Raw genomic sequence first — 25,723 nt, forward strand, 5'->3', positions numbered from 1 at the left:
TAGAACCCCTAGGTACAGTAAAAATTAGTCCCTCTGTCCCGAGGGGGCTGAGAGAGAAAGGCAGTGGTGCTCTGCCTGATCTTCAGGGAATACTGCAACACGGGTCACAGGTTGGAGCCAGCACCGGGCACGTCTGCTTTCTGAAGCCCCTGGCTTCCCGAGGTCTGGCGTTACCGTCGCCCCAGCCCTGGCATGATGCTGTGTCTTGACACCCGAGGAGTCAGGCCTCAAGGAAGCATCCCGGCCATAGTCATGACTTCATCCTAAAGAGTCTGCTATCTAAGTTCCTCATCAGCTAACAATTTATAACTATTCCCGCCCTCCTTTTCCTTCCACTGTTAGCCTGTCCCTGGTCCTACATCCTGAGCTACCCTTTCCCACTCTGGTAAGAGTCAGAGGAAAGGTTTGGTGATTTCTTCCCCACTTTTTTTTTTTTTTTTTTTTTTTTTGGAGTAATAAGGAAGTGGGGCTCTTAATCCTGCACATGTGTGTGCCTTGGACTTTGAAGCTCCATTGGTGAACATTCAGGGCTCGAGTCTTTGTTTTAGCTCCAGCCCGAGCCATAAGATGCAGCTAACACATAGCTTAAGAACGAGCCTCCAACTCCAGGCAGGTGGAGAAGAACCCCACTAGGCCCCATCACTGACTTGTCCCTTCTTTAAAGCACCTCCCTCAAGCCACCTTTGGGCCATGTTGGGCTAAAGAAACTTCTTCCTGAACAAAGAGCTCTGGAGGAAGGAGTCGGCTTCCCTCCCTCCTCCTGCAGCCACAGTGCGGTTGGCTCCTCTTCAAGAAGCTAGAGGGGCAAGATAAGCACTTTTTCTGGAAGGCTGAAGAGAACAGCACCAAGCATTTCTACCCAGGGCCTTCTTTCTCCCTCCCCAGGAAGCCCCTGCCCTTCTCCCACAGACTTTCTCAGGAAAACCTTGAGCGCTGAAGGCTGGGTTCAGTGGTTACATCACCTTGCCAGAGGGTTGTGGGGAAATGCCCTTCCTACACAGAAAGGGAAGTTGCTCCCGTATTCCCCTCTGGTTTGCAAAATGCTGTCTCTGGCCTCCTCTCCCTGCCTTTCACCTGGTATACAGGGGCTAGTCCTTCATTTCCAAACACTTCCCTTTCTGGGGTGTGTGGTTGGCTTGTCAACATCACTCCCCACCCTCCCACCCCCTTGCAGGCTTTCCTCACCCCTGCAGTGCCCTGAGGCCTTGGTACATATCTTTAAATTCAGGAGCCCAGGTGGGGAGAAATTGTGTACACACTGCATGGGAGGTAGAGAATGGAGGTGACCTTTTGTCCCTGCCTCCCCTCAACATTTTTTTTTCTTCTCTGAAGCACCTGCTTCTGAGCTCACTTTCCCCAAAAGGCAGGTGGGCAGGCAGCCAAGCAAGGCCAAAGCTGGGGGAGGGGGGCAGGCAAGAAAAGGTGGGACAGCCCCAGTTTTGAGGACCACCAGTTTGGTGTTTCCTTCCTACTTTGATGTTCTACTTTCCCAGATCATGGATGGGGCAGGCCCATGCCACAGGAAGGGACAGCGGGGAGGGGAAGATGGGAAGAAGCACCCCGTAGGCTTTGGCCCCTTCACAAAGCAGGGTGGGGTGTTCTCCCAGAAGAAGAGTATGGAACATCCCCATGAGCCTGAGTCCATTCCCTTGGACAGGGTTAGGAAGAAAGGAAAGAAAAAAGCTGCACTGGCAGCCACAGAGCAGGACAGCGAGGGAAAGAGGTGCGAGGGGCTTTGATACAGAACACACTGGAGGGGGAAAGGGGACAAGAAAGAGAAGTAGGAGGAAGAGAGGAAAAGCAGAGAGGAGACAAGATGCACTGAGAAAGAAGGAGCCTTAGAGTGGCCTCACTGCAGACGGGGCCACTGTCTGGGGAGCCTGGGGCGGTAAGACAGCTCCCGGAGCATACCGGGGCTCGGGGCTCGTGGCAGGCCTGTGGTGGGGAGCCCGGCAGAAGGGAGCCCCTCCAGGCTGCAGGGCAGGGGGCAGAGGCTGCTCTGAGATGACAGTGGGGCTGCTCTCGGGGCCAGGCAGGGGAGTAGCAGCTACTGGTATTCCACAGGGTCACCCGAGTGAGAGGAGAAGCAGGGCAAAGCCCAGACTCCCTGTCTGCCACAGGCCTCCTGTGGGGAGGGAGGGGTCGCTGGGTGCTCCACACAGGACCCTCAGCACCAGCAGGTTTTCGAAGAGTTCGCTGGGCCCTCAGGTTTGCCCTCGTCCTCCTCCAGCTCGGCCAATGCCAACTCATGGCTGGCACGCGTCCTGAGACCATCCAGCTCCTTCCTGTGGGCCTGCAGCACCAGCTCCGTCAGCCGCGTGAAAGACTGCGAAACCACCGGTGACGGGTGAGCGGGCGCTGCCACTGCCTCTTCCCCCTGCAGCCCTGTACCTGCCCCGGGATGGGGCCTCATCATGTGAACCGGGCTCACTCCCCCACCCTGGGCCGCCACCTCCCCTCCTCCCTGCTCCCTTCTGCAACAATGGGCCATAGAGGCAGGGCAGCGGGGTTCGGGGCGCTTACCTCTTTAATGTTGAGGTTGGTGCAGGCACTTGTTTCATAGAAGTCCATGCCATACTCCTTGGCCAGCTGCAAGAAAAGAACATTCCTGAAAGGAAGTCAGTAAGGGAAGGGAGGTGCCCACAGCAGCGGCCTGTATTTCTGCCATGGCCCTTGCAGCCCCTGCTGAGCTGCGACAACTTCTCATAGCAGGTCATGTCTCAGAAGCTCCTTTCCAGACATAGGCCAGCCAAGAATGGAGAAGATGCTCCACAAAGCCCAGCCCGCACTCCCAGCCACTGTCCCGTAGACACATCCCTGCCCGTGGCATGCACACGTCACACATCAGGAGGCAAACGTCCCCCCAGTCTTGTGCAGGGTGTGGAATTATAATGAAAAACAAGGCTTTGGGGTCAAGCAGACCCAGACGTAAATGTCAATGCCCCACTCAGCAGCCATACGACCTTGGACAAGTTACGGACCTGCCACCTGTTAAAGGGGGACGAGGGTGTCTCTCAACCAAGGTCAGGGAATGACTCTCAAAATGCATCTCAAAGCACTCACTTAGCACCAGCCATTCATACAGTACTCAATAAATACTATTCTAGGGGAATTTATTCTGGTAGGGTTTGCATCTACTTTCAGATTTTTCAATGACCCTGTATTATTTTTGTATGCCAAAAATCTATTTTATTTCAAGCGCTATGGACGGAAAGAGGGAGAAAAAAGCTCTGGAGGCCCTCAGAGTGGGTGGACGGCTCTCGTCTCCATGGCACCCATCCTTCTGTCCTCTGGGAGAGTGATGTCCCTCGGCACCACCTTCCTGTCCTCACAGCCCCATGGCTTCTCCAACCGTGGGGACTTCCTTCCCTTATTTTCCTCCCTACCCCTTCCCAGTATAAAGACAGGGATGGGATCTCTGTAGACAGTCGCTGTGCCTGGATGCTGCTGGGAAGTCAGTGACTTGGAGCCCTCCCTCACCATGACCACCAGGATGACCTCTTTAGCAGAGGGTAATCCTGCTATGGGGCCCTTAGAGCCAGGCGAGGGGCTGCCTGAGAGCTCTTTGTTCCAGGATAGGTCCCAAATCACTGTCCCAACAGACAGAAAGCAAACTCTCAAGGATGGCAACTCGCCCAGAGCTTCAGGGAACTGTGGGAGGTGCAGGGTGCCTGAGGACGAGGACGGAATCCTGGGTCCCAGCTCTCAGGGCTGGCCCAGGCAGCAGAAGACCCAAGGGATGGGCTTGGCCAGCTTGCTGCACTTACCTGCTGCCCCTGCTCCCTTCCCACCTGCCGCTTCTGCTCTTCATCAGCCTTATTCCCTATAAGGATCTTCTGGACACCTTCTGGTGCATACTGGGGACAGAGGACAGACAGATCTGCCAGTGAGTACTGTGTTTCCTCCCCAGCTCCCCACCACACTGTCTCCTGGCCTCCACACCAGCCCCAAGCTCCAGAGCCCTAGGGACAGAGCAGGCCTACAGGGTGCAGGAGCGAGGCTGACCCCCAGGGGGCTAGAGGGCTCTCATGGGGACAGCTTAAGGGGGGAGACACTCCAGCGACAACTGGTACTTCCTGGGGTTAGACAGCTGGGATCCGAACTGGCAAGGGCGTTGCACTGAAGTCCAGTCTCCAGTTGAAAAACTGGGGACTCAGAAAGTTCACATCACTTGCCCAAGGCTCCAGAACCAGGACTAGAATCGCAATCTCACGATTCCTCCTGCTCTTGAGAGTTCAGGAAGGAAGACAGTCACAGAGTAGGCTCTGACCTAACTCATCTCCAAGGAAGAAGCAGCCATGGCGGACTGGCTAGGCACAGATCATGGACGGTGTGGCAGCTTGGGCTTCTTCCCCATGTCTTACTCACCCAGAGGTCTCCATCCAGGGCTGGGAAAGGCAAGGTCTCCTGGGAGTGTTTGCTCACCAACCCTGAGAGCTTCAGCCCTTCCCAGCTGGCCCTCACTTTGCCTTCCCCTCTGAGGCACCCTCCCCCACCCCCAACGGGGAGGCAGTGTCTCCTACCTCATCCACATCACTGACCCACTTCATGATGTGCTGGTAAGAGCGCTCGCTGCTAATGTCGTAGACTAAAAATATTCCCTGAGAGAGAGAGAAGGAGAGAGAGATGGGGTGGGGGTGGGGGGGGTAGATGCACACAGAGATAGTGCACAGTCGCGGGTCCAGAAGCAGGTGTGGTACCTTAAAGGCTGGGTCCCATTCTCCCTTCTCCCTGCTTAGCAGAATGAGGCTCCCTCGGCACCCCGAAACTTCTCCTTCTCTCTCATCCCCCCAAAGCTATTGTGCCCTAGGCCTATCACAGAACTCTCTTCCGACTGGGGTCTTTGGCGCAGGGTGAAGGGTGGCAGGTGGGGATGAGGTGGGGGGCTTGCCTGTGGTGTGTGCTCAGAGAATAACAGATGACAAACAGCGTTTGTCTGAGGGCCCTGTTCTGGGAGTCGGTGGCATGCAGATCTCCAGCACTTAGAGTTGGGAGTGTGGATGGCAGCGTCCCACCTCCAAACCCTGAGAATGGCGGCTCACCTGGGCCCGCCGATAGTACTGCTTCGTGATGGTCTGGTATCTCTCCTGCCCTGCCGTGTCCCTGCAATGGAAAGCCAGGCCATCAGGAGAGCAGGGAGCATGGGGCCAGAGGGAGACCCTGTGCCCTTGCAGGAAAAACTGGGGAGCTACAGGGTGAAAAATCGAGAGTTTTGATTCCCCAAAGTGGTCTGAACATCCCCGACCCTGCAGGAGAGAGGCCTGGTTATCTGGGGCTGCCTGGGCTTACAGGGGCCTCATCAACTCTATCAGTGCCGGGAGTCTCAAATGAAACTGGGCCTTGGACACCTCTCTTTAGAACTGGGCCATTGTGTTCAAACAGGTTGGACTGCCCCACCTTCCGTACCTGTGGGGCCTCTGAAGACAAGGCCCATAGCATTCCCCAAACTGGAAGCAGCTTCAAAGACTGGCAAAGGCTGCGCTTCCAGAAACCTCAGGCCAGAGAGCCACAGCGGCCCCCCGTGGCGCCTGGGGGGAACTGCACCATGCCGTCCTGGGGACTATCTCCCCAGGGTCCATCCCAATGGGGGGTATAACCCTCCCTCCTGTGCACTGCGGCTGGGCCCAGGGGCAAAGCCTCATCCTAAAATAAACCAACACTCGTTGGTTTGCCAATTCCTTCTAGTTCCTGGCTTTTGGTGACTTGTGGTCAATCCCTGAAAGTTTCCTAAGGAAAGAGGAGGCCGGAGTTGGAGGCGGGTGGGGCGGGGGGGCAGCCCCATGTCTCTCCTCCTCCCCAACTCACCAAATCTGTATCCGCACTTTGATGCCATCTACCTCTATGGTCTTCATCTTAAAATCCACGCCTGGGGAAAGGAAGAGAGCAAGGAAGTTAGGAAGAGTACCGCTGAGACCAAACAGTGAAGGCCCAGGGCACTCACACTGGAAGGGACTGTCTATGACTCAATATGGCACAAAGATGGCATGAGGTAAAGGCCTTCTTAAGCCAAAGATTGGCCCTAGGGAAGTATCTGGGGCTTTGAATGGGGCTTCCCTTCTTCCTTGATCTGAGAATTGCCGGCAGTAAAGGGCAGGGGTAGGTAGAGGGGGTGCAGGAGGAGGGCAGAGTGAGTACAGGGAATCCACTCCATCACTGCCTCACTCAGCCCCCAAATGTGTCTCCCTCTCCTCAGTGTGACGTCTTCCTCTTTACACTGCTGGAGAGAACTACAGGTGTTTATTTATCTGTGCTGGAACTCCAACCCCTAGGAACAGCAACCTACCTAGTTAGCCTGGGTGGGTTGTTTTTTTCTTTCTCTGCCTTATTAATAACCAGGAGGGGATGTGCTGCTGTCATGAATGGGGGGGGAAGGGACATGGATCCCGAAGAGGGTCCCTAGCAGAGGCCCACCAAGAGGGAGCAGTGGCTCTGCTATTGACTAGCCCCCATTTACTGGAGGAGACACTGCTGTGTACTCATTTATTTAGAAAGAGCACGGACTTTGAAGCCAGGCCTGAGCTCGAATCCTGACTCTGGCCACTTCAGTCACTGCTGTGACTTTGGGCACCTTGCTTTTCTGGGCCTCCATTTCCTCATCTGTAAAAAAGGTACATCACCAATCATTTCAGAGGGTGGATGAGAAGATGAGACGAGATACAGGGCCCAGCACCTGGGAGATACTCAGTTGCCTGCAGTTACCACTATGACCTAGTAGAGTCCCCGTCCATCGGGTGCTTGTGAATGACGACCAGCGACTGAAAGACGAGGCAGTGACGCATTACACTCCTGGGGGAGGGAGGGGAGGACAGACAGGCTTCTCAGGCTCACGTGCCCAAGGGCTTGAGGAGCTCAGCTGCCACAAGACCCAGGAAACATAAGGCATTTGGCAAAGCAGCCCAAGGCAGAAACATATTTGGGGAAACGTGCAGGAGGAGTCAGCAGCACCCGCAGCACACAGGCTTGAATCTGAGTGATGACAGAGATGAGGGGAGACATTTTTATCACCACGCCTCTTCCCAGCCCCAACTGTGCCCGGGCACGGTGCCCGGTGATGCAAAAGCACTATCGAGTAAGTTAATTAAGCTTAAGTCTTCGTGTACTCCCCAGAGACAGGTCAGGCATGGGCATCATTAACCAGTTTTCAGGTGGAGAACACGGTCAAGGCAGAGTTCCAGATGGACGGTAGTCACTAGGCTTCCCGGCACAGCCCCAAAGACCCACAGGTACCAGAGTCCCCAACACCACCACTGTGCCACTCAGCATTAGCTCTTTACCAATGGGAACACTTCTCCCCTTCTCCCCGGCCTGTCCCCTGGCTTCCACAAATACAGATGGATTCAGTTCAGAATTTTCCCTCTTCCCATCAAGACCAATCATCATTTAACTGGAGGGGAGAAAAAGATTCCGAACGGACAACCCAAACTAGATCAAGTTGGTCAGACGTGAATCATTTCTCGCCTGCCCAAGCTGATTCATAGCTCTTGAGCTGTACTTTTCCAAATGGGTAATGTCTGGCAGCCATTCTTCCGGGTGTGCAGAGAAAGCGAGGGTTGGGCGCCGGGCCTTGGGGAGGGGCAGCGGCACACTCACCCCCTCCTCAGACAGCCAGTTGCCAAGAATTTGCTCCTCGCCATTGCTGGCATAGAAGGGAATCAGGAAATTCTTGTTTTTCGTGGGACAGTGCTGGCTTCCCAGGAGAACCGGCAATTTGGTTCATCTTCTAATCAACCTAGCTCATCCTCATACTAGTCCCTCAAGCCTGGTCAAGGACAGGGCCTTGTGCAGAGTGGTCACAAGGTAGCAGGGAGGGAAACAGAAGGTTCTACCTGCCTTTATTCCGTACACTTCTATAAGAACTTACTCGGTGCCCTGCACAGTACTAGGTACAGACAGAGCGGCAGAAGGACACAGGATCCCTGACCTTACAGAGATTAGTGGAAAGGAGACAAAGGCCCAGAGAGGTGAGATAACTAACCCAAGGTCAGCACAGCAAGTGGCTGAGATTTGAACACAGACCTGTTTGCTGGCAGAGCCCGTGCAACCCCCAGCATTGCTTCTCAGAGGGAATGAGAGCTGTGTAGTAACTAGACATAGAGGACTTAACTATGCGGGCTTCTCTGCAGGTCCTGCAGCAAGGAGCAGCCAGGAAGGAGCCCCCAGCACCAGGGGGCTCAGGGTGACAATGTAAGCGGGTGTTAGAATATAAGCAGGTGTTAGAAGAGGCAGCACCTGGCAGTGAGCACTGGGCTTGGATTCCTTCTCCCTCTTCCTTCACTTCTTAGCTCTGTGGCCAGGGACTGAGGCTGAGGGATTTGGGGGGCCCACAGACCCCCAAACCCATCCTCCTACAACTTAGGTCTTCCTGACCACCCAGTAACATCTGTGGAGCTTGGAGAAAATGCTTCCATTTTGGCTATTCATATGCACTAAAAAACAGTAAGTCTAGGCCTTTTGAGGGATTTTCCTCTCCCACCCACCTTTTCTTTCTTTCTTTCTTTTTTAAAGGTTTTACTTATTTATTTGACAGAGAGAGAAGGACAGCACAAGCAGGGGGAGCCACAGAGACAAAGGGAGAAGCAGGCTCTCTGCTGGGCGGGGAGCCTGATGCGGCTCCATCCCAGGACCCTGAGGTCATGACCTGAGCCGAAGGCAGATGCTTAACCAACCACCAGGTTGTGCCCCCACATTTTTTTAATAAAAAAGAAGATGAACAGCCCAGTGATCTTGTAGTGGACTCTTCTTTCTATTCTCCCTGGTCCCATAGCCTGGACCTTCTGCTGTGTCCACCGACTACTCCACAGATGGTCATGCTGGTGCCCACCCGTCGCCCCTCCATCCCCCTGTGTGGCTGTTAGTTTTCTCTGCTGCTGAGCACTGCAGGACAGTCGAAACACTGGCCTGGTCAGTCACCCACAGACTTCTGCTTTCCCACCTCAGTGGGGCCCTTGTAGCAGCTGGTATCCTATTTATAGGAGCTGTGTCCCCCATCCCCTTCCCCACAGCCACTGTCCCCTCGCTGAAGGCTTCATCCCCTGTGTGCCCCCTCCTCAGTGCCACTCACTCAACAGAACTCCTTCTCCAATCTCTAGGGGTGAGCCAAATGCTGCCTGATGAAGCCATTCCTGAGGCTTACCTCATTTCCTCAGCTCTCAGCTCATTATCAGCCCCCTCTGGGTGCTCGTCCTAATAGTCTGGCCCCTTCCTGCTGATCTCCAAACTCTATGATGGGGAGAGATACTCTCCTCCCACCTCCATCCCTGCGTGTTCTCATTCTGGCTCCCCCAGGGACTGGTGGCATCAACATCATCAAGGAGCATGCTAGAAAAGCCATTCTCCAGGTCCACCCAGGCTGAAGACTGAGAACCACTGTCTAGCCCATCTCAAGGCTGAACCACACCCAATCTACAATCCTTATAATGATACTTGTAGAACACCCCTTAGCTAAGGGATCCAGAGCCCTCAGTTCTCGTGCCAGCCCTGTGAAGCAGGGAAGAGTGGTGACAACTACTGGAGGCACAGAGAGGCTGGCTAACTGCTTCCTGCTCCCTCACCCAGTGGCTGAACCAGACCTGGAGGACTGGGCTCCTGACAGCTACCCAGGGTACCGCCCTCTGGACCAGCGGTTGCGGAATCTTACTGTCCTTCCTGTCACACTCTGACATACCCCATACCATTCTGCTCTGATGAGGCATCTAGAAGTGAGGTCCTGGGCACTCGGGGAGCAAGCCCACCATTAGCTAGTTTCAGGGTACCCCTTGCTCCCTGAGGTCAGGATTGCCCTCAGCCTTGCACAGAGCCATATCACTGTCCCCAGGCGCAGGGGACATTGTGGTGCGAAGAAACAGCACACTCCAGCAGACATTCCTGAAGACGTGGTGATTCCTGGGGGAGAAAGTCCAGAAGAGGGGGCCCTCTACCAACCAAGAACTGAAAGCACAGTGAGAAGCTCACCACTTTTCTCCTCGGATGGGCCAGTCATGGTGTCTGCCACACCTGGTGTTCTCTTCTGGCTGGAGCTGCCCGGCCCAGAGCTTCTGCTCAGGGAAGCAGGGCTGGGTACCGTGTGTTCTCTGTGGGGAAGCAGCTCCTAACTGGACCAGAGGGGGACATCTGACCAAAGGAGGCTGGTCCATCAGTGGGCTTGCTGGGGACCCCAAGGTGACCTGGCGAACATAGGCAAGGGGATCTAGCTAAGCTGATCAAATCAGCTCCCTCTGGACGGTGCCAAAGGGATTGGTCAGCTGGTAACAAGAGGAACATGGGCAGATGTTCGGAGAAGCAGAGATGCCTGAAGACAGAATTCACTGGCCAGAGTGGGGGCTGGGAGCGCTGGATCTTGGCAGAGATCCCACCTCCCAGCTCATGGGTATCCTCAGAGCACACCTGCCTTCCCTAGTGAAGCCTGAAGGTGCCTTGGGACTGCCCGAAGACCCACAGTCTGGGTCTGTCCCCTGCTGCCTAATGCCTCCCACCATGTCCCCCTCCACCACAGATGTTTCAACTGTGGGGCTGGGAGGGAAACTCCCCCAAATTCCCTGCTTGTTGCTGCCTCCTAGTTTTTGTCTTCTAGCCCCAACTAGATGTAAAGGACCTAAGGGCTAGAGAGTATATTTTGTATTTGACAATATTTTTTGTTTTGAAAGTCTCCTGCCTCCGACCCCACAGAGTACCGGACATAGAGCCACAACTCCCATCAGTGGCCCAGAGCCCGTGAGGAGGATGGGCACCCGTGGGACGAGTGTCCTGCCATGTGAATGCCTCACAAACATCGGCAAGAAAAGTTCCTCAGTGAAATGCCTCCTGCCTCGGGCTGTGGACAGTGCTGCCCTCCGGCTCTTCCTGTCCGTGTCTCAGCCTGTACAGCCTCTGCTTCTCCAGCTGCAACCCTTGGAGACTGCGAGGCCACAAGGGGAGCGGGGAGCGCGGTGACAGGACTGCTGTCAGAGAGCAGGAGGGGGGACAGGGCTGGCCTTTGGGTCCTGGGGGCTGGAGCAGGAGAGAGGACAAGGTGGCGGAGACGGCTCGCAGGGGGTTGGTGAGACAGCAGCATGCTCACTGCACCCTCCACCCAGCAGTAAGTGGCTGAGAAGACTGCGGGAAGAAGGGGACGGGGCACATGCAGGGCAAAGAACGCCCCTCCCCGTGACCGCGGGACTCCAAGAGAGCCCCGGGAAGCACGGGTGGAGGAAGAGTGGTACGGGGCTGTAAGAACACCATTGTGTGGTCAGGATTCGCGTCTGTTCCCGCCTTTCCTATGCATTGGCCATGTGGTTTTCTTACCCTCTCTTTGCTGTCTCTTCATCTGTAAAATGGGAACGACAATCCCAGTTGTGAGAGAAGGTGTAAAGCCAATGACACAGGGCCTGACACACAGTGTTATGAAATGTTAGCTGAAGAAGCTATCAGCTCCCCAGGGAACGAGGAGATCAGGCAGCCCAGGGTCACAGGGCAGGGAACAGACAGAGCTCTGGGCAGGAGGAGGGGCTCGTGCTGGGGAAAGGAAGGAGAGTAGGCAGGTGAGACAAGGGGCCAGCACAAAGCCACAGTGCTCCAACAAAAAGAGAAAATGCGGGGCGCCTGGGTGGCTCAGTGGGTTAAGCCGCTGCCTTCGGCTCAGGTCATGATCTCAGGGTCCTGGGATCGAGTCCCATATCGGGCTCTCTGCTCAGCAGGAAGCCTGCTTCCCTCCCTCTCTCTCTTTGCCTGCCTCTCTGCTTACTTGTGATCTCTCTCTGTCAAATAAATAAAATAAATCTTTAAAAAAAAAAAAAAAAAGAGAAAATGCCATCCACCATGGAGGCCAGATGTCTTCCTTCCCCGCATCCCCTCCCCACCAGTCTGCCTACAACCTACATTCTGGCAAAGTTCAGCTGTGCCTATTGGCAGGCCAGCACCTAATAGGTTAACGTCAGGTGCCAGCTGGCCTGCCTGCCAAGTGCCACCTATTTCAAGTGGAAATAAGGTTCTTTCTGGGTGCCAGATGTTATCACTGTGATCAACCACAGCCCAAAGGACTAGCAGTGTGACCTGAGCCTTTTCATTAGCAATGAGACGCCCCAACAGGAACAACCTAATACAGCTGAAACCCAAGGCAGACACCCAATCCCTGGAGCCACGCGGGCTCCAGTTACCAAGCCCAGGGCCCAGGAAGGCCCCGAGCCCCTCCCTGGCGGGAAAGCAGCATGTGCTGGACACGTGGGGCTCACGGGGACTGTGGCAGGAGGTCACCTCTGAAGAGGTCACCCTGAGCAACCTCAAAACAAGCTCTGGGGAAAGGCAGACCCTGTGTGGAGGTGGCTGGCTGACTGTGCCACCCCCAACTAGGTATCAGAGTGACCCCCATTTCCAACCCCCTTTCTCTCGGCAGGAGAGAGAACCCATAACACCACGAGACCAACGACACCATCTTCCCCCAACTGGGGGACAAATGAGGGGAAGAAGGGGCACGAGAACAATACAGAAGGCGAGCTAAGACACAAATCTCAAGAGAAGATTCAAGACAAAGGCTCCTGGCACACAGAAGTCCCTCCTACCAAGTAGAGGAGGGGAGTGGAGAGAGTCTGCCCCAAACCTGCTACTTGCTATGTTCCTCTTCCCTCCATCTAGGGACTGCCTGCTGGGCTCTGTGCTGCCACCCGACTTCCTCCTCTTACCCACCTGCAGACCGACTGTCCCTCACGCTGGCCTCGCTCTGGGGAGAAGAGGCAGCAGGTTCTCTCGATGAATGCATTAGTCAGCATTTGCTCCTGCTCGCTCTGGGAAGGGTGGGAGCAGAAATAAAAGAGGGGGCCCTGGTGTTTGGCAGACAAAATCCTGATCCTCGAGCTCCAAGGCCGTGTTTTCACCTCCAGGACAGAGTCAGTGGCTCTGATTCGGATGCCACGCACCAGAAAGACTGCGGGTTTCAGAGTGATACTCTGTCCCTCCTTTCTTTTTTAAGATGCAGCAAATGTGCGCGCGCACACACACACACACACACTCCCTTGGTGTGATCATGTGGGGACCAGGACAACTCTGGAAGTTATTCCTGCACATAAAGTCTTGGAGGCCAATCTTTGGAAAGCCAGGGCCCAGAAAGGATTTCCCAGTCGAAAATGGAATCCCATGAGGCTGGGAAGGAACACTTGTCCCTGGTGCCTGAGCCCTAGATGATCCCCACTCCAGAGCCCCCGGCAGTGGGGTGGTCCTGGAAGTCACTCCAGCAACCGGGCTGAGCTGATGGGAATCGTCTGACACCCCCAGACACTCCGAGTGACCTGCAATACTGACCTTAGTCTAAGCCCCAGCCCCCTGGTCTCTGCAACCACCGAAGAGGACCCCACTCACGCTTTCTGGCTCCCTGCTATGTCTGAGCTTCCCCTAAGACATGTACCTGAGCAGAAGAACTGGACGCTACTGGAAACCGCTTGCCCCTTGCAGAGTTCTCCCCCTCTTTTCAGTCCCAAGCACACAGGTGGCATAGTGAGTTTCTCGTTGTCTCTGAGCCCCAAGATAGCAGTACAAGCTGCAGCTGCCCTCGGGAGGAGCAGAAGCCCTTAAGGAAAATGCATGTGTGCATTCATTCATTCATTTATGCATTCATTCAAATATGCTGTTACTGAGTGCCTACGATGTGCCAGGAACTGAGCTGGGTACTAGAAGGCCCAGCAGTGAAAAATGCAGAAATAATCCTGTCTTCAGAGAGCTTCCATTCTAATGGGGAGGACAGGTAATAAGCAAACTAATCAATACTTTCAGAGTGATGTTAAGGGGCCAAAGCAGAATAATGGAGTAGACAGTAAGGAGATCCATGTGAAAGCTGCTTTAGACGGGCTGGTCAGCAATGACCTTTTAAGGTAGGTGACATTTGATCAGAGACCTGAGTGACAAGAAGGTACCAGCATAAAGATCTGAGGGACCAGGGCCCCAGGCAGAAGAAACAGCAAATATTCCTCAGGCAGGAACACATCTTCAGTCAAAATTGAAGTTCCATGGAAGAGAAAAGGAAGAGGGGTCCACATTACTCTTTCCTTTGTTATAAAGGCTGGGGAAGGGGGTGGGGTCGGGGGGGACGGCTGGAAGCACAGCAAGGCCCTTCCCTTCTCTGGGCTCTCAGGGGGACCCAGCGTCATACATATAAACTCGACTGGAGGATCTAACCGGAAGAATGTACCAAGAAACTTCTCAAACACTAGCAAGGCCAACTTGGGGACTCCTTGCCCCCCACTCTACGATGGGATCTCTATACTGAATGGCTTGGATGTGCAAAGCACAACTGTTCGTGTGCACACAGTAGGTACGCTGAGTAGGTACTCAGGGCACTCCAGTTCCCTTTCCCTTGCCCTTCCCCCTGCCACATGCACAAACCTATATAGGGCCTCTGTGACATGGGCTGTGCGCTCCAGCTAACCCTGTTCTGGTCCCCTCTGGCAGACCCCTGACCTGGGCCTTGCCTCCTGGGGCCTGCTGCTGAGTGGTCAGCGGGCACGACTGAGGCAGCCAAGACTGTCCCCTCCTGAGCCTCTTCCTATGCAGGGCCATGTTGACAGGCAGCAGAAGTTTCCCAGGGAAAAAGACTGGGGCTGCCTCCTGGGAGGAGGCTGGGGGCTGCTCCTGGGAGCCTCAGGAGCAAGCATCTTGTACGGGGCAGGGCCTCCCGACGTGTCTGCCTTAGACAGAGCCAACAAAGCTAACTCCTAGCAAGGATCTAGCTGAACATGAGCTGGTACGACCATGGCCTGGCCACTACCAGCTGGCCCAGCCAGCAAGAACAGTAGAAGCCCCAGATCATGAGGTAGTCTCCTCAGCAGCAACTCCCCCACCCTCTGCCCCCTGAGGAACCCCACTTAGTTTTCCAGGAGCTGCCCCAGTATCACTTTTCCTGTAAAGCCTTTGCCTACCATCCCGGGAGGAGTTTAGCCCCTCTCTGTGATTCCCAAGCATTCCGACACTGCTTCTCGTACTGCTCTGCTTATCTGTTTGGATGCCTGACTTCCCAAATGTTGTCTGCACTCTGAGCTCCTGGAGGGCCAAACACCATCTTATTCCTTTCACATTCGCACTGCCTGGTGGAAGGCAGATACAATAATACACGTTATTCAACAAAATTGAATAAAGGAAAGAAAAAATGAACATGTGGGTGACGAGAGAATAAATGATTGAATGAATGAAGTCAGAACATCCCAGGAGAAAAGATCAGTGAGAAAAAATTTTGAGAGCCATGGTGGGGATGACCCACATTTTGGAGCCAACTGTCATGTCAGTCTTCTCTACAGATCACGGGGCCCCGGTCAAGGAGTTCTCTGTAAATATGTTCTCAAAATGGTAATATGCAGGCAACACTTAGATCTCACCCTTCAAGCTCCCCCAGCCAGACTACTCAATCCTAGCCCCTGACAGCTCTCCAGCGGGTCACGTCAAGGAGGCGGATTTGGCCGACAGCCGAGGCACAAATGTCCCTCCATCCCAGAGCCCTCGGTGCATTGGAGAGAAGCTGTGCTTGGCAGCCTGTGGAGGGGTCTTCCGGGATAAGCAAGAGCACGCCCCAAGCCAGTCTGGGGAAATTGCAGAGGAGGGGGTTCAAGTTTGGGCCACCTGCATGCAAGATGTGAGTCATTGGTGTTCTTGGGGCCTTAGTTTCCCCTGTTATAAAACCAGGCTGATGCTGAATCCTCTCCTCCTCAGTGGGAGGAATTAAATGTCCAGGGAGCCATGTGGCCCCCGACAAAGCACACTGCCCAGGCAGGAAAGCCAAGGAGAGGTCACACGCATGTGCAGAAAATTGGCAGTTTTTCAGGGAAACGGGCACTAATATTAGATTACAAAAGAAAGCATTCTGAGAAGAACTGGCAATCAGGGTAGAAGGGTAATGGCCAAATATCGACTTTCCTGCTATAAAGCTCATCACTGAAATGTCTGGGGAGCGGGGGAGGATGGGAGGAGAACAGGAGGAGAGCAGGAGGAGGGAGGCAGGGGCAGGAATCTGGGCCTTCCAAGCTGGGGGTGGTTCTGAGGAGCGGGGAAGGTGGCACAGGTGTGCAGAGCAGCTGAAATGAAAGCCTCTGAGGGTTTCAGAGCTGTTCTCAGGGATCACATCCTTGGGGAACGGGGTATGCAGAATGGGGGCCTGAGGCAGGGTGACACCAGACAGAGCCCCCGGTCCTATCGTCTCAGGTAACCTGTCTCCCCACTCCTCCCCAACTCCTCCTTCCTTCCCAGAGCCTCGCACTGCTGGGACAAGGGTGGGGGATGGGCAGGGGGAGGGGCAGGGACAGAGGCCAGCACAGAATCGGACATGAAACCCAGAGCCTACTCCTGTGACCCCCAGGAAGGGAGCTGGTGCCCTGAGTCCTGTTTGCTCATTGCTGGACCCCCAGCTCCTCCCAGGCACCTAGTGTGGTGGGTGATCAGTAAATAGCACCCCAGTCACTGAATGCGTGAGTGATTGGCCTCAAAGGGTGTACTGACAGCGTATCAATCTTTACGACTTTCTTATGCGCTAGGAATAACAATCAGAATAAGAATGGTAATAATCATAGAATCACAGCAGCTACCATTCCATCTGAAGCGCTCTGCCAAGTGCTTTGCACCTATTAGTCTCTATAATCTTCACAACGACCTTTAAGAAAGAGTCTGTTACTCTCTTCAATTTACAGATGTGGAGACTAAGGAAAGAGCTGTTAAATAAGCATCCGAGGGTGGCAGAGCCGGGTAAGGCCATGGGGAATCTCACGCACGCAGGTCAGCTGACTGTCCATTTCCCCCTCGGCTTTTCCCCTTCCCGGCCTTCCTGCAGTGAGGCGCCCCTCCGCCCACAGCGGGCACAGATCCCCAAGCTGCAGAGGGCACCCAGCGCCCAAGCAGGCGTCCCTCAATTCCTGCTCCGATCCACGCCCTCAGGTCCTCCCCCAACACCCCCTCCCTCCCCTTCAGTCACGGGGCCCTGGCCCCAGGCAAGCCCGAGCCAGCTCACATAGAACTTTCAGAGAAAGGGGATCCTGCCAGCAAAGTCAGCGCCAGGAAGCAGCCCTGAAGCCACAATGGCTGTTCAACCAGTCAAACCGGAAAATCACTGGGCAGCGTCCTTGGAGCCCAGGTGGCCTTTCAAATAAGAAGGTCTGGAGACCATGTGACGTGTGTACTCTGGGAAGAGCAAGGACGGCAGTCCTGCCAGCTTCATGAGTGGCTCACATGACATTCCTGGCCACCGTGCAGAAAGGGAACCAAAGGCCCCCTGCATGTAGATGTCACCTAGGCTGGGACACAGTCTCCCTGCTGGGAGAAGCAGCCCCGCTCACATGAGGCCCTTTCAGAAGCTGCTGGCCTAACTGGTTCAAATGGTTCTCCACTTCCGCAGGGAAAGGAGAATGGGAGCCGAGTGGAGTCTGGTGTGGCGGCCACAGGAGGGGTGTATGGCAGACAGAGGAACCCAGCTGCCGCCACAGCCCTTGACTGGTCTCCCCACTGTGGGTCCTAACTCCTGCACCCCGCCAGTACCCAAGTGCCACCCTCACCATGTCATCACCCAACCCAGGAACCTTCTGTTCCACTGTGGAGGCCCAAGGCCCACCCTCTGAGCCAGGTCCTCAGTGACCCCTGCCCTTATTCATCCATTAATTCAACAACATGTCTGAAGCTTGAGCCTGGCCCTATACCAGGATGATGAAAACAAAGAGGAATAATAAGGTTTGGTTTCACCCTCACGCCCTTAAAGTAGACTTTGGGAGACAGAGAGATAAACAGAGGAATGTTCTCACTCTTCCCCTAAAAACTCCCTTCTGTTCTAGCCAGACTGCCCAGCATCCCATGAACGCCCACTGGATTCCCACCTCTGTCGTCTCTGCTCCTGTTATCCCATCTGCTCCTTCCCCTCCAGGAACTGAAAAGCAGCCTACACCGCAAGGCCTCCCCTCAGCCTCCCTTCCTTCCAGAGCCTTCCCTGCCACTTCTAGTCAGCGAGGCCTCCTCTCGTCTGGCCTCCTCTAGCACTATGTCACAGCACTAGCACTCTCGGTCCCCTGCCCAGTCGCTGGCTGCCTCCTGCACCCTGGCATCCTTATTTAGCTGCTGGTAAGGCCCGCAAGAGCTTCCCAACAGTAACAACGATCCTAATTGATCCCTGACCTGTGAGGAGTGCTTCACCAAGTGCTTCCAGATCTCATTGTGGCCTTAGCTCTTTTTGCCTGCGTGCAGGAAAAGGTGGACCAAATAGGCCTCTAAAATGTCTGGCACAGTGCTTTGTAGTGAATCCTTAATTAATTAGTTTAACAGGTGAGGAACCAGCAGAGGCCATTAAGGCATGGGCTGCCCACCTGCACACAACTCTCCGGGTCGGCACAGCAGCGTGGGGAAGGCTGGCTCGTGGCACAGATCCAGCCCACGCCACCTGCCTACCTGCGGCCTAAAGAGAAGAGGGGCAGTCAGTGCCTCAGCCGGCCTGGGATGTGTCCTTACTGCTCCTTGGCAGGCCCTTCTCTGGAACGTCACAGGCTCTTTGGGTAAATGGCATCAACAGTAAATCACAAAAGCGCCAGCCGAGGTCACGTCAACATGATCCAAGAATCTGAACTCCGACTTGGCAGTAACTGGTGAAATGCCTCGTTTTCCCCAGTTCACCAAAGTCTCTGGGAAAGGTGCCTCGATCAATGTCCAGCATGGCTAAAGAATGTGTCTTGGGCATGGAGCAGCTTGAGAGAGGTGACGATGGGTATTCTTCTTCTTGGAATTTCCAGGTCTCAGCCCTGGCTACAGGGCCTGTTGCATTTTTCCTGAATGGATAAATTAATGACTCTGACTCGGTAGTACCCATTTTCTTGGCTCCTTGATTTGCCTCCTGGCTGCCCTTCCCAACTCCATGGGAAACTTTCTGGATCACTGCGGGGAAAGCTTTTCTTGACCATCCAACTCTGTCCCTAGGCTGTAGTTACTGCTGAAAGACATGCTCAAGATGAGGTAGAAATCACAAGTGCCTTAGGTCGCTTCAAACAGAAGCCACGCAGTCAAGAAGCCCAGTGGGCAGATTTGAAAAGGCAAGTGGGAAGAAAGACAGGTTTCTTTTCTTTCCCATGGAACCCAAACTCCTAAACAGTCCTCTGTGTCCTGGGAAAAGGTAGACCCACCCATCAGAAGCAGAGGAAGCACCTGCTTGGATTTTAGGTCAATACACCAAGGGCCCCGAGGGGCTGGGATGGGGAGTGTGCTATAGAGAGACCCCCACTCAGTTCACTGATTCACCTCCTCTAGAGTGCTCAGCCCCAGGGGGACTCTGAGGATGACCCTCTGACCTGTGAGGGGAAACTGCACATTTGCCCCTCTAGCAGGAAGGAGGTGTCCCAAAAGAGAGAAGGTGGGAGAGACATAAGGAAAAGGGCTGGTGATTAGCAATTGGGGGGCAAGGGACTTAAGGAAAAAACAAGCCTCAGAAGGGCCATCTTGGGATTTCAGAAACATCAGTTCCCTCATTTGTCTGTGGGAAAGGGGGACACTTTCCTAGGAGAGGCTAGCTGCCCTAACAACATGGAGCAGGAGCCCAAGAGCTTCTGAAAGGGGGGGATGAATAAAGTGCTCCAGGGGAGAAACCTAGGTCACTCCTTGGAGTTGAAATGTGGCCAGAATACCAGGGTGCCAACTACTGCTCATCAGGCAAGGTCCAGGGACCACCAGCAGCCCACAGCCCCCTGTGATAGCTCAGCAGTTCTCTGGCGCCAAGCCCACACAAAAATAGCCTCCGAAAGTTTCCTTAAACGCTAACATGCTGCCCTTTGTCCCCAGGCCGGCAATGTGTCCCCATATCCCATCTGGTTCCTCAGCCCCTCCCTTGCTCACTCCCAGGCCCTTCCTTCCAGCGCCTCCTCTTCCTGGAGCCTTCCCCTAGAGGCATGCCATCCTCTCTTGGCTTCTAGGACCAGGCCCATCCCTCCCAGATAGGTATCTCTCTTCCGGATAGTGGCCCAGCCTGAGCTCCAGAACTCCTAGTGGCCTGCCTCACAGCTCCCCTGAGACAGATGGATGTATCTGTTCCTTCCGCCTAAGTCCCTTGAAGATAGTGAAGCAAAGAGAGAAAGAGACCCCAGGAGCTCAAGAACAATGACAACAGTAACAACTAACTAGCATTTTATGAAGCTTCACATGTATCCAATTTTGCGTTAAGTGCTTTTACAAACATAATCCCATTTAATCCTTACAGCACCTCAGCAGGTAAGTACTGTTATTATTCCCATTCTACAGATGAGAAATGCCAGCTCAAAAGCTTAAGCCGTATTCAAGGTCACACGGTCCCAAAGTGAGGTCTCCAGGTCTATTTGACAACACAGCCTGCCTCTTAAGCATGGGTCTCTGTTCTTCCTGGCTGGCTCTACCTGCTCTCTCTTTTCTCTTGGCAAAGAAGGTGTGTTGGGAGGGAGGGTGGAAGCCTGGAGTGGGAGCTGAGTGCAGGGGCTCCCGCCCACCGAAAGGGGCACCTGGGCCATGCTGAGGCTCCTCCAGGGCAACAGCGGGGGAAGCTGTTAGATGTGGTGGAATTCCCTCAGCTCGGACCTCCTAGAGGACGGGGCCCCTCAGGGCCCAAGGGGGAGAATCGCCCTCAGAGGGGGGCCATCCGCCCATTCCCAGAACAAGAGATGCCATCACAGTTCTGCCTGGGAAGCCAGGAGATCTTGTCCCTCTAAGCACAGGCTCCAGCTCTGCCAGATCAAACCAATGTACTGAAAGGTGGGTCCTATCAGCCATCTGATCCGAGGTGTGGAGAGTAGTCCTAACATTCCTCATCCTCCTCGGCCTCCTTCAAAACAAATCTTTTGCCAACTGTTTTTCTGGAGCTGGCTAATAAGTGCCCCTGTCGCAGGCAAACACGCTCACCGAATCAACGCTTTCCTCCAGGTGTCCCACCTTGTGGCTTACCTTAACAACTGTGCTCTGGAAACTCAATCCCTTCGGCCCCTCCCTTCCCCCTCCTGGCTCCACACTGGGTCACCCCTGAACTGAGGGTACCCAGTGACTCAGTGACGCGGCTCCGCACCCTGAACCCCTCTTCTGGAGCACAGGCTTTCCTTCCCCTCCCCCCTCTCCACCTGGGGGTGTGGGGGAAGTCATTTCAGTGGCTATGATTCTCGCTGCCCCAGCTCGGGGTACCCAGGCCTACGCTCGCCCCGGTTGTCTGGGCTCCAATGGGCAGGCTCCCCAGTGCGAGGCTGGGAGAACCTATCCCTAATCACGGGCCACGGCAGGGACGCCCTCACCTCCAGAACCCGCGCCTCAAGTCTCCAGGCGGTGGCCCCTCCCCGGGATTTCTTCCCTGGTCCTGGCCTCCCGCGTCAACGCCTCCAGCCAGAGAGGCTGCCAGTTCTCCCGGGCTGGGGCTGGGGCAGGGGCCGGGGGCCACCCCGGCCAGCTGTGGCGGTGGGGAGGGTGGGGCCCCTCCGGCCACCGCCCCTTACCGATGGTGGAGATGTGCGAGGAGTGGAACTCGTTGTCGGTGAAGCGGCACAGCAGGCAGGTCTTGCCCACCCCGGAGTCCCCGATCAGCAGCAGCCGGAACAGCACGTCGTACTGCTTCGCCATGGCTGGGGCCGGCGCGGGCCGGGGGGCTGCGGGCTGGCGGCGGGCTCAGCCCCGCTCGGCCGCTGCCATCGCGGCGCGCGCCCGCCGGGGGGACGCCGCGGGCTGCGAGGAGGAAGCCGGGCCGGCCCGCTTGTTCCCGGCCGGGGAGCGCGGCGCGGCGGGAGCGCGGGTGGGAGGAGAGAGCGACGGCGGCCCCCGCCCGCCCCTTCCCCCGCGCCGCCGCCGCCGCCGCCGCCGCCCGCGTCCCGGGAGAGGGGGCGGGGAGCGCGCGCGGGAGCTCGGCGACCCCACAGCGGGGGCCGGGCGGGGGCGCGGCGGAGGGTGCGCCGCCGGGACTGGAAGCCGGCCCCCTCCCAACCCCGTGTGCCGGACTCGCGACCCCGGGGAAAATGGTGCGGACGTTCTGAAAGCGGGAGTTGAGGTGAGCTCCCACCCGGCCCACCTCTACCAAACTCGGCTTTCGGGTCTCATCACTTCTCCCCAAATCCCACCCCGATCCTGGCCCTGCTAACCCCTCCCCGGCACCCCGCCCCTGCGGGGGCCGGGTCGGGCCTCGCAGAGTTGGTCCTCACTTGGGCTCACCCCAGGTCGAAAGGCCTTGATCGGGGTCTGCATTCAAACACCCAGCTATTCTTGAAGTCGCTGTCTCCAGGAACACTGGAGAGTGTTGCTAGAATTCTCTCTCCGCCATCTGGCTTGCCCAGGACCCTGTGTGACTGTGTCCGCCCTCCTCCAACACCTCATCCCAGTTTTTATTTAAACGGGTTTACGATTTCTGCTGACCTTCTCCAGGACGATGAGAAGATAAATGATCATAAAAACGTTTCCGAATGCACAATTCTTCACGCGGGCAAAAGTATCCATTTTGGGTCTAAGCTGCTTAGAATAGGTGTTCAGGGAGCCAAAACATTATTTCAGACCACTAAGTATTTCTGCTGGTGTACACCAATGACACCAAAGAACGCATGGGCCTCTTTCAAGACCTTACTACCACTGAATGTGTTAGCACCAGAGAGAGGCAGACGGATGTTGTCTGGAGTCTAGAAAATTGTGTATTCCTAAAACACAGTATTAGTGGTGAACAAGCCCAGCTCATTAGATCTTTAAAAAGTGATGAAAAGTGTGCATCTGAGTATTGGATAGAGAATATATTTTTCAGTAGTAGGTTAAGGAAAGCAATAAGTCCATCTTCTTGACTTGGACTTGTACTTCAGGCAGTGTGTCTATGCTTATAATACAGAGGAAAAACTCCTGAACCTGATAGCTACTTTGATGACATGAAAAGTTAAGAGAATGGATCCTGTGAATTCCATTAAGATTTTGAAGATTCCCAGGTGTATTTTTCTTTACTGGATTTACACTGGGTTTCGGGTGCGTGCTGGGATCTCTGGAGTCTGGCACACTGGGTTCCAGCCACAGCTCCTCCACTTACTGGCTGTGAAACCTAGGTTATGTTACTGTGTGCCTCCATGCCTCAGTTTCCTCATCTGTAAAATAGGGATATCCTCACAGGATTGTTGGAAAGATGAAATAATGTGTGGAGAGGACTTAGCATGGCACTTGACAGTACTCAGTAAGCGCTGAGGGATGGAAACCACCTGTAATGTTTTCCCCAAGCATACATGGGTGGTTAAGTGTATCCCACAGAAGGATGTTTTCCAGGAACTTGGACCATCCTGCTGTGATTCTCATCCATACTACCACACCTAGTGTGGAGTGCAGGTTCAACTCAGCCTCACCTCCTTTGGGCACTGCAGCTGCCTTCCCATTGATTGGCATCATAGTAATAAATATTCTCCACAGGCCTGCATAGTGGGACCATTAGTGGTTCTCTGTTTGCTTCTGCCCAAGAAATAGGAAAAAAGATGCAACCTGAGGCAAGTTCTTAGTCCGAGAAGAAACTTCACTTGGAAGGAAATGGCTTTCCCTAGGCAAGGCAGGAAAGGAAGTGAGGTTTCCTGAATGAACCTGGGGAAATAAATACTCATACTCATAAAAAAATTAAGGATATCTCATTATGCTTTATTCAGTAGCTTACATTGTTTTAAAAACAGAAAAGAAAAAAGGAATCATCTAGAAGTCCAAGCTGCTAGGTTGTCCATTCACATCCCGGCTCAGCTGCTTTCAGAAATACTTGTGTGTGTGTTTCATACACTACGAGATGGAAGAGCTATGATTTGGGGACAGTGTTAGCAAAAGAACTATATAAACTGGTGAAGACAACACAGTTTGCTGTAACCAGGGACTTTATAAGGAAAATACCTAATTCTACCTCCTTACATTGAGAGTGTTGCTAGAATTCTCTCTCCGCCATCTTATCTCCACCTCCTTACATCAGCACTCAGGGGACATTCTGGCATCCTCCCCAGTTGAGGTCAGCTTGGACTGGGACAGGTTTCGGTAGAGCTGGGAGACGTCTAAGAATGGTTGCTGAATGTCTCTCCCACAAGAAGCCTCCAAAAATCAGTTTCTCAGTTATGTTATGCTCATTCTTTTACCAGGGAGACAAGTGCCTGCCCCTGCTTCCTGCCACCCCCAGCCCAGCCACACTGAGCATGCTCCCTGTTTAAGCAGCCATCAGGGGCACCATGGTGAGATCTGCCATCGCCAGAGCTGAATAGCGGGAGAGATGTGCTGATAGGCAACCCACTGCTGAGACTAACACAGCTGGACCATGGGGCTCCTCATTAGCAAAACCCTATGCGTCTTCTAGATTCACACCTGTCTTTCCAACTTTGGCTGACATAAGTAATGTGCTCACCTTGTAGAAGATTGCCTGCCACCTTATCTCAGGAGTAGGAGAAACAGGACAGAACCCCCTTTCCCATCATCTCAGTATTATCCTCCATTCATATCCTTTTTCCTTTCTTTTTTTTAAGATTTTATTTTTAGGGAATCTCTATACCCAACATAGGGCTTGAACTTAACCACCTTGAGATCAAGAGTTGTATGCTCTACCTACTGAGCCAGCCAGGTGCCCCTATCCATCTTCCTTTCTATCTCTAATAAGTAGAGAAAGGGGGGAAGAGAGTCTGAAATGACAAGGGAAGAGGGGAGAAGGCAAGTTCTCAGAGACACGTGAATTTTGGGGTTGGGGACCAAAGGAAACAATCCTGATGGTAAGTCAAGTTAACACAAAAGGACCCACAGTACCACTTCAGGTTGTCCTCGGGGTCCTGGCCACCACCTTCAGGACTGTATTAGCTTGGGCTTCCGTCACTAAGTACCACATACTGGGTGGCTTAAACGAAGTTTATTTTCTTACCATCCTCAAGGCTAGAAGTCCAAGGTCAAGGTGTTTCTTAGGCCTCTGTCCTTCCACGTGGCCATCTTCCTATTCATGTTCTGTGCCTTTCTGTGTCCTAATCCCCTCTTCTTGCAAAGACATCAGTCACATTGGATTAGGGCCCAAACTTAAGACCTCATTTTACCTTAATTACCTCTTTAAAATAAATAAAATAAATAAAAACAGTCACATTCTGAGTCTTTAAATGTTAGGACTTCAACGTATGAATGGCGGGGGGCAGTGGGAAGACACACAATTCAAACCATGATAAAGAACAAATCCAGGACCCTCATCGGATATTTCCTGTGCACAGAGTTTTTAGGAATGATTTCATTATCTTGGAATAGGAAGTAGAAGTTCAACCTTTCCTGTGGCTTCCTAACAGGCGGTCTAGACTGTCAATGAGAGGATTTCGTGGTGGGAAAACCTCAGGAGATTCTTTCCTTTATGAGACTAGAGTTGAGAAGACATAACTAGTGACCACCGACCAGGCAAAGTATGTCACATCAGACTTTTACTGTCAAAGTTATGTTTGGGGGTTGGGGTGGGGACAAGATATAACCTGCAGTTAGAAATCTATGTAGGAATAAAGTCATTCAGTATATATATGAGTTAAGGTAATGTTAAATACTGTAACAGATAAAGCCTTCAATCTCAGGCACTCACATATAAAGACTTCCTTCTCATGTAAAGTGTGTTGTGCTGCCAGGAGGTGGGAATGGGGGTGACTCTGTGCTACAAAGTCACTTAGGCACCCAGTGTGGCAGAGGCTCTGCTGTCTTCAGTAAGAACTCCCACTGTGGGACTCAATTTAAAAGCAAGACATGCTCTTTATAAGATCTGCCTTGCAGGAAGGATGGAGGAAAGTGCCTGCCAAGCAAGGATTGGGAAATACCACCC

General features: G+C 54.0%; 1 protein-coding gene across 2 annotated transcripts; it reads right to left on the minus strand.

The window, feature by feature from the left end:
- Positions 1–449: 449 nt before the first annotated feature.
- RAB15 (RAB15, member RAS oncogene family) lies at positions 450–21,686 on the minus strand. Of its 2 annotated transcripts, none has more exons than XM_080807742.1 (7): positions 21,414–21,686; positions 5,806–5,866; positions 5,043–5,103; positions 4,524–4,601; positions 3,768–3,857; positions 2,524–2,589; positions 450–2,326 (listed from the first exon to the last, which is right to left on the minus strand). In XM_080807742.1, exons 1-7 carry the CDS (start codon positions 21,535–21,537, stop codon positions 2,168–2,170), a joined length of 639 nt encoding a protein of 212 aa, XP_080663868.1. In that variant the 5' UTR covers positions 21,538–21,686; the 3' UTR covers positions 450–2,167. The 2 variants fall into 2 exon arrangements, with proteins under 2 accessions (XP_080663868.1, XP_080663869.1); XM_080807743.1 differs by lacking the exon at positions 21,414–21,686 and adding an exon at positions 16,952–17,059.
- Positions 21,687–25,723: the final 4,037 nt, after the last annotated feature.

Source organism: Martes martes, assembly GCF_963455335.1.
Source record: "Martes martes genome assembly, chromosome: 7".
In the NCBI taxonomy this organism is placed as follows: domain Eukaryota; kingdom Metazoa; phylum Chordata; class Mammalia; order Carnivora; family Mustelidae; genus Martes; species Martes martes.

What these genes read in the sequence shown, in the direction of transcription:
- RAB15 (XM_080807742.1), bottom strand. Translation starts at nt 21,537, where the DNA reads ATGGCGAAGCAGTACGACGTGCTGTTCCGGCTGCTGCTGATCGGGGAC. An exon ending in AAAGTGCGGATACAGATTTG is followed by an intron (nt 5,104 to 5,805) that starts GTGAGTTGGGGA and finishes TTTCCATTGCAG; the next exon opens with GGACACGGCAGGGCAGGAGA. An exon ending in GAAGGGAGCAGGGGCAGCAG is followed by an intron (nt 2,590 to 3,767) that starts GTAAGTGCAGCA and finishes CTTTTCTTGCAG; the next exon opens with CTGGCCAAGGAGTATGGCAT.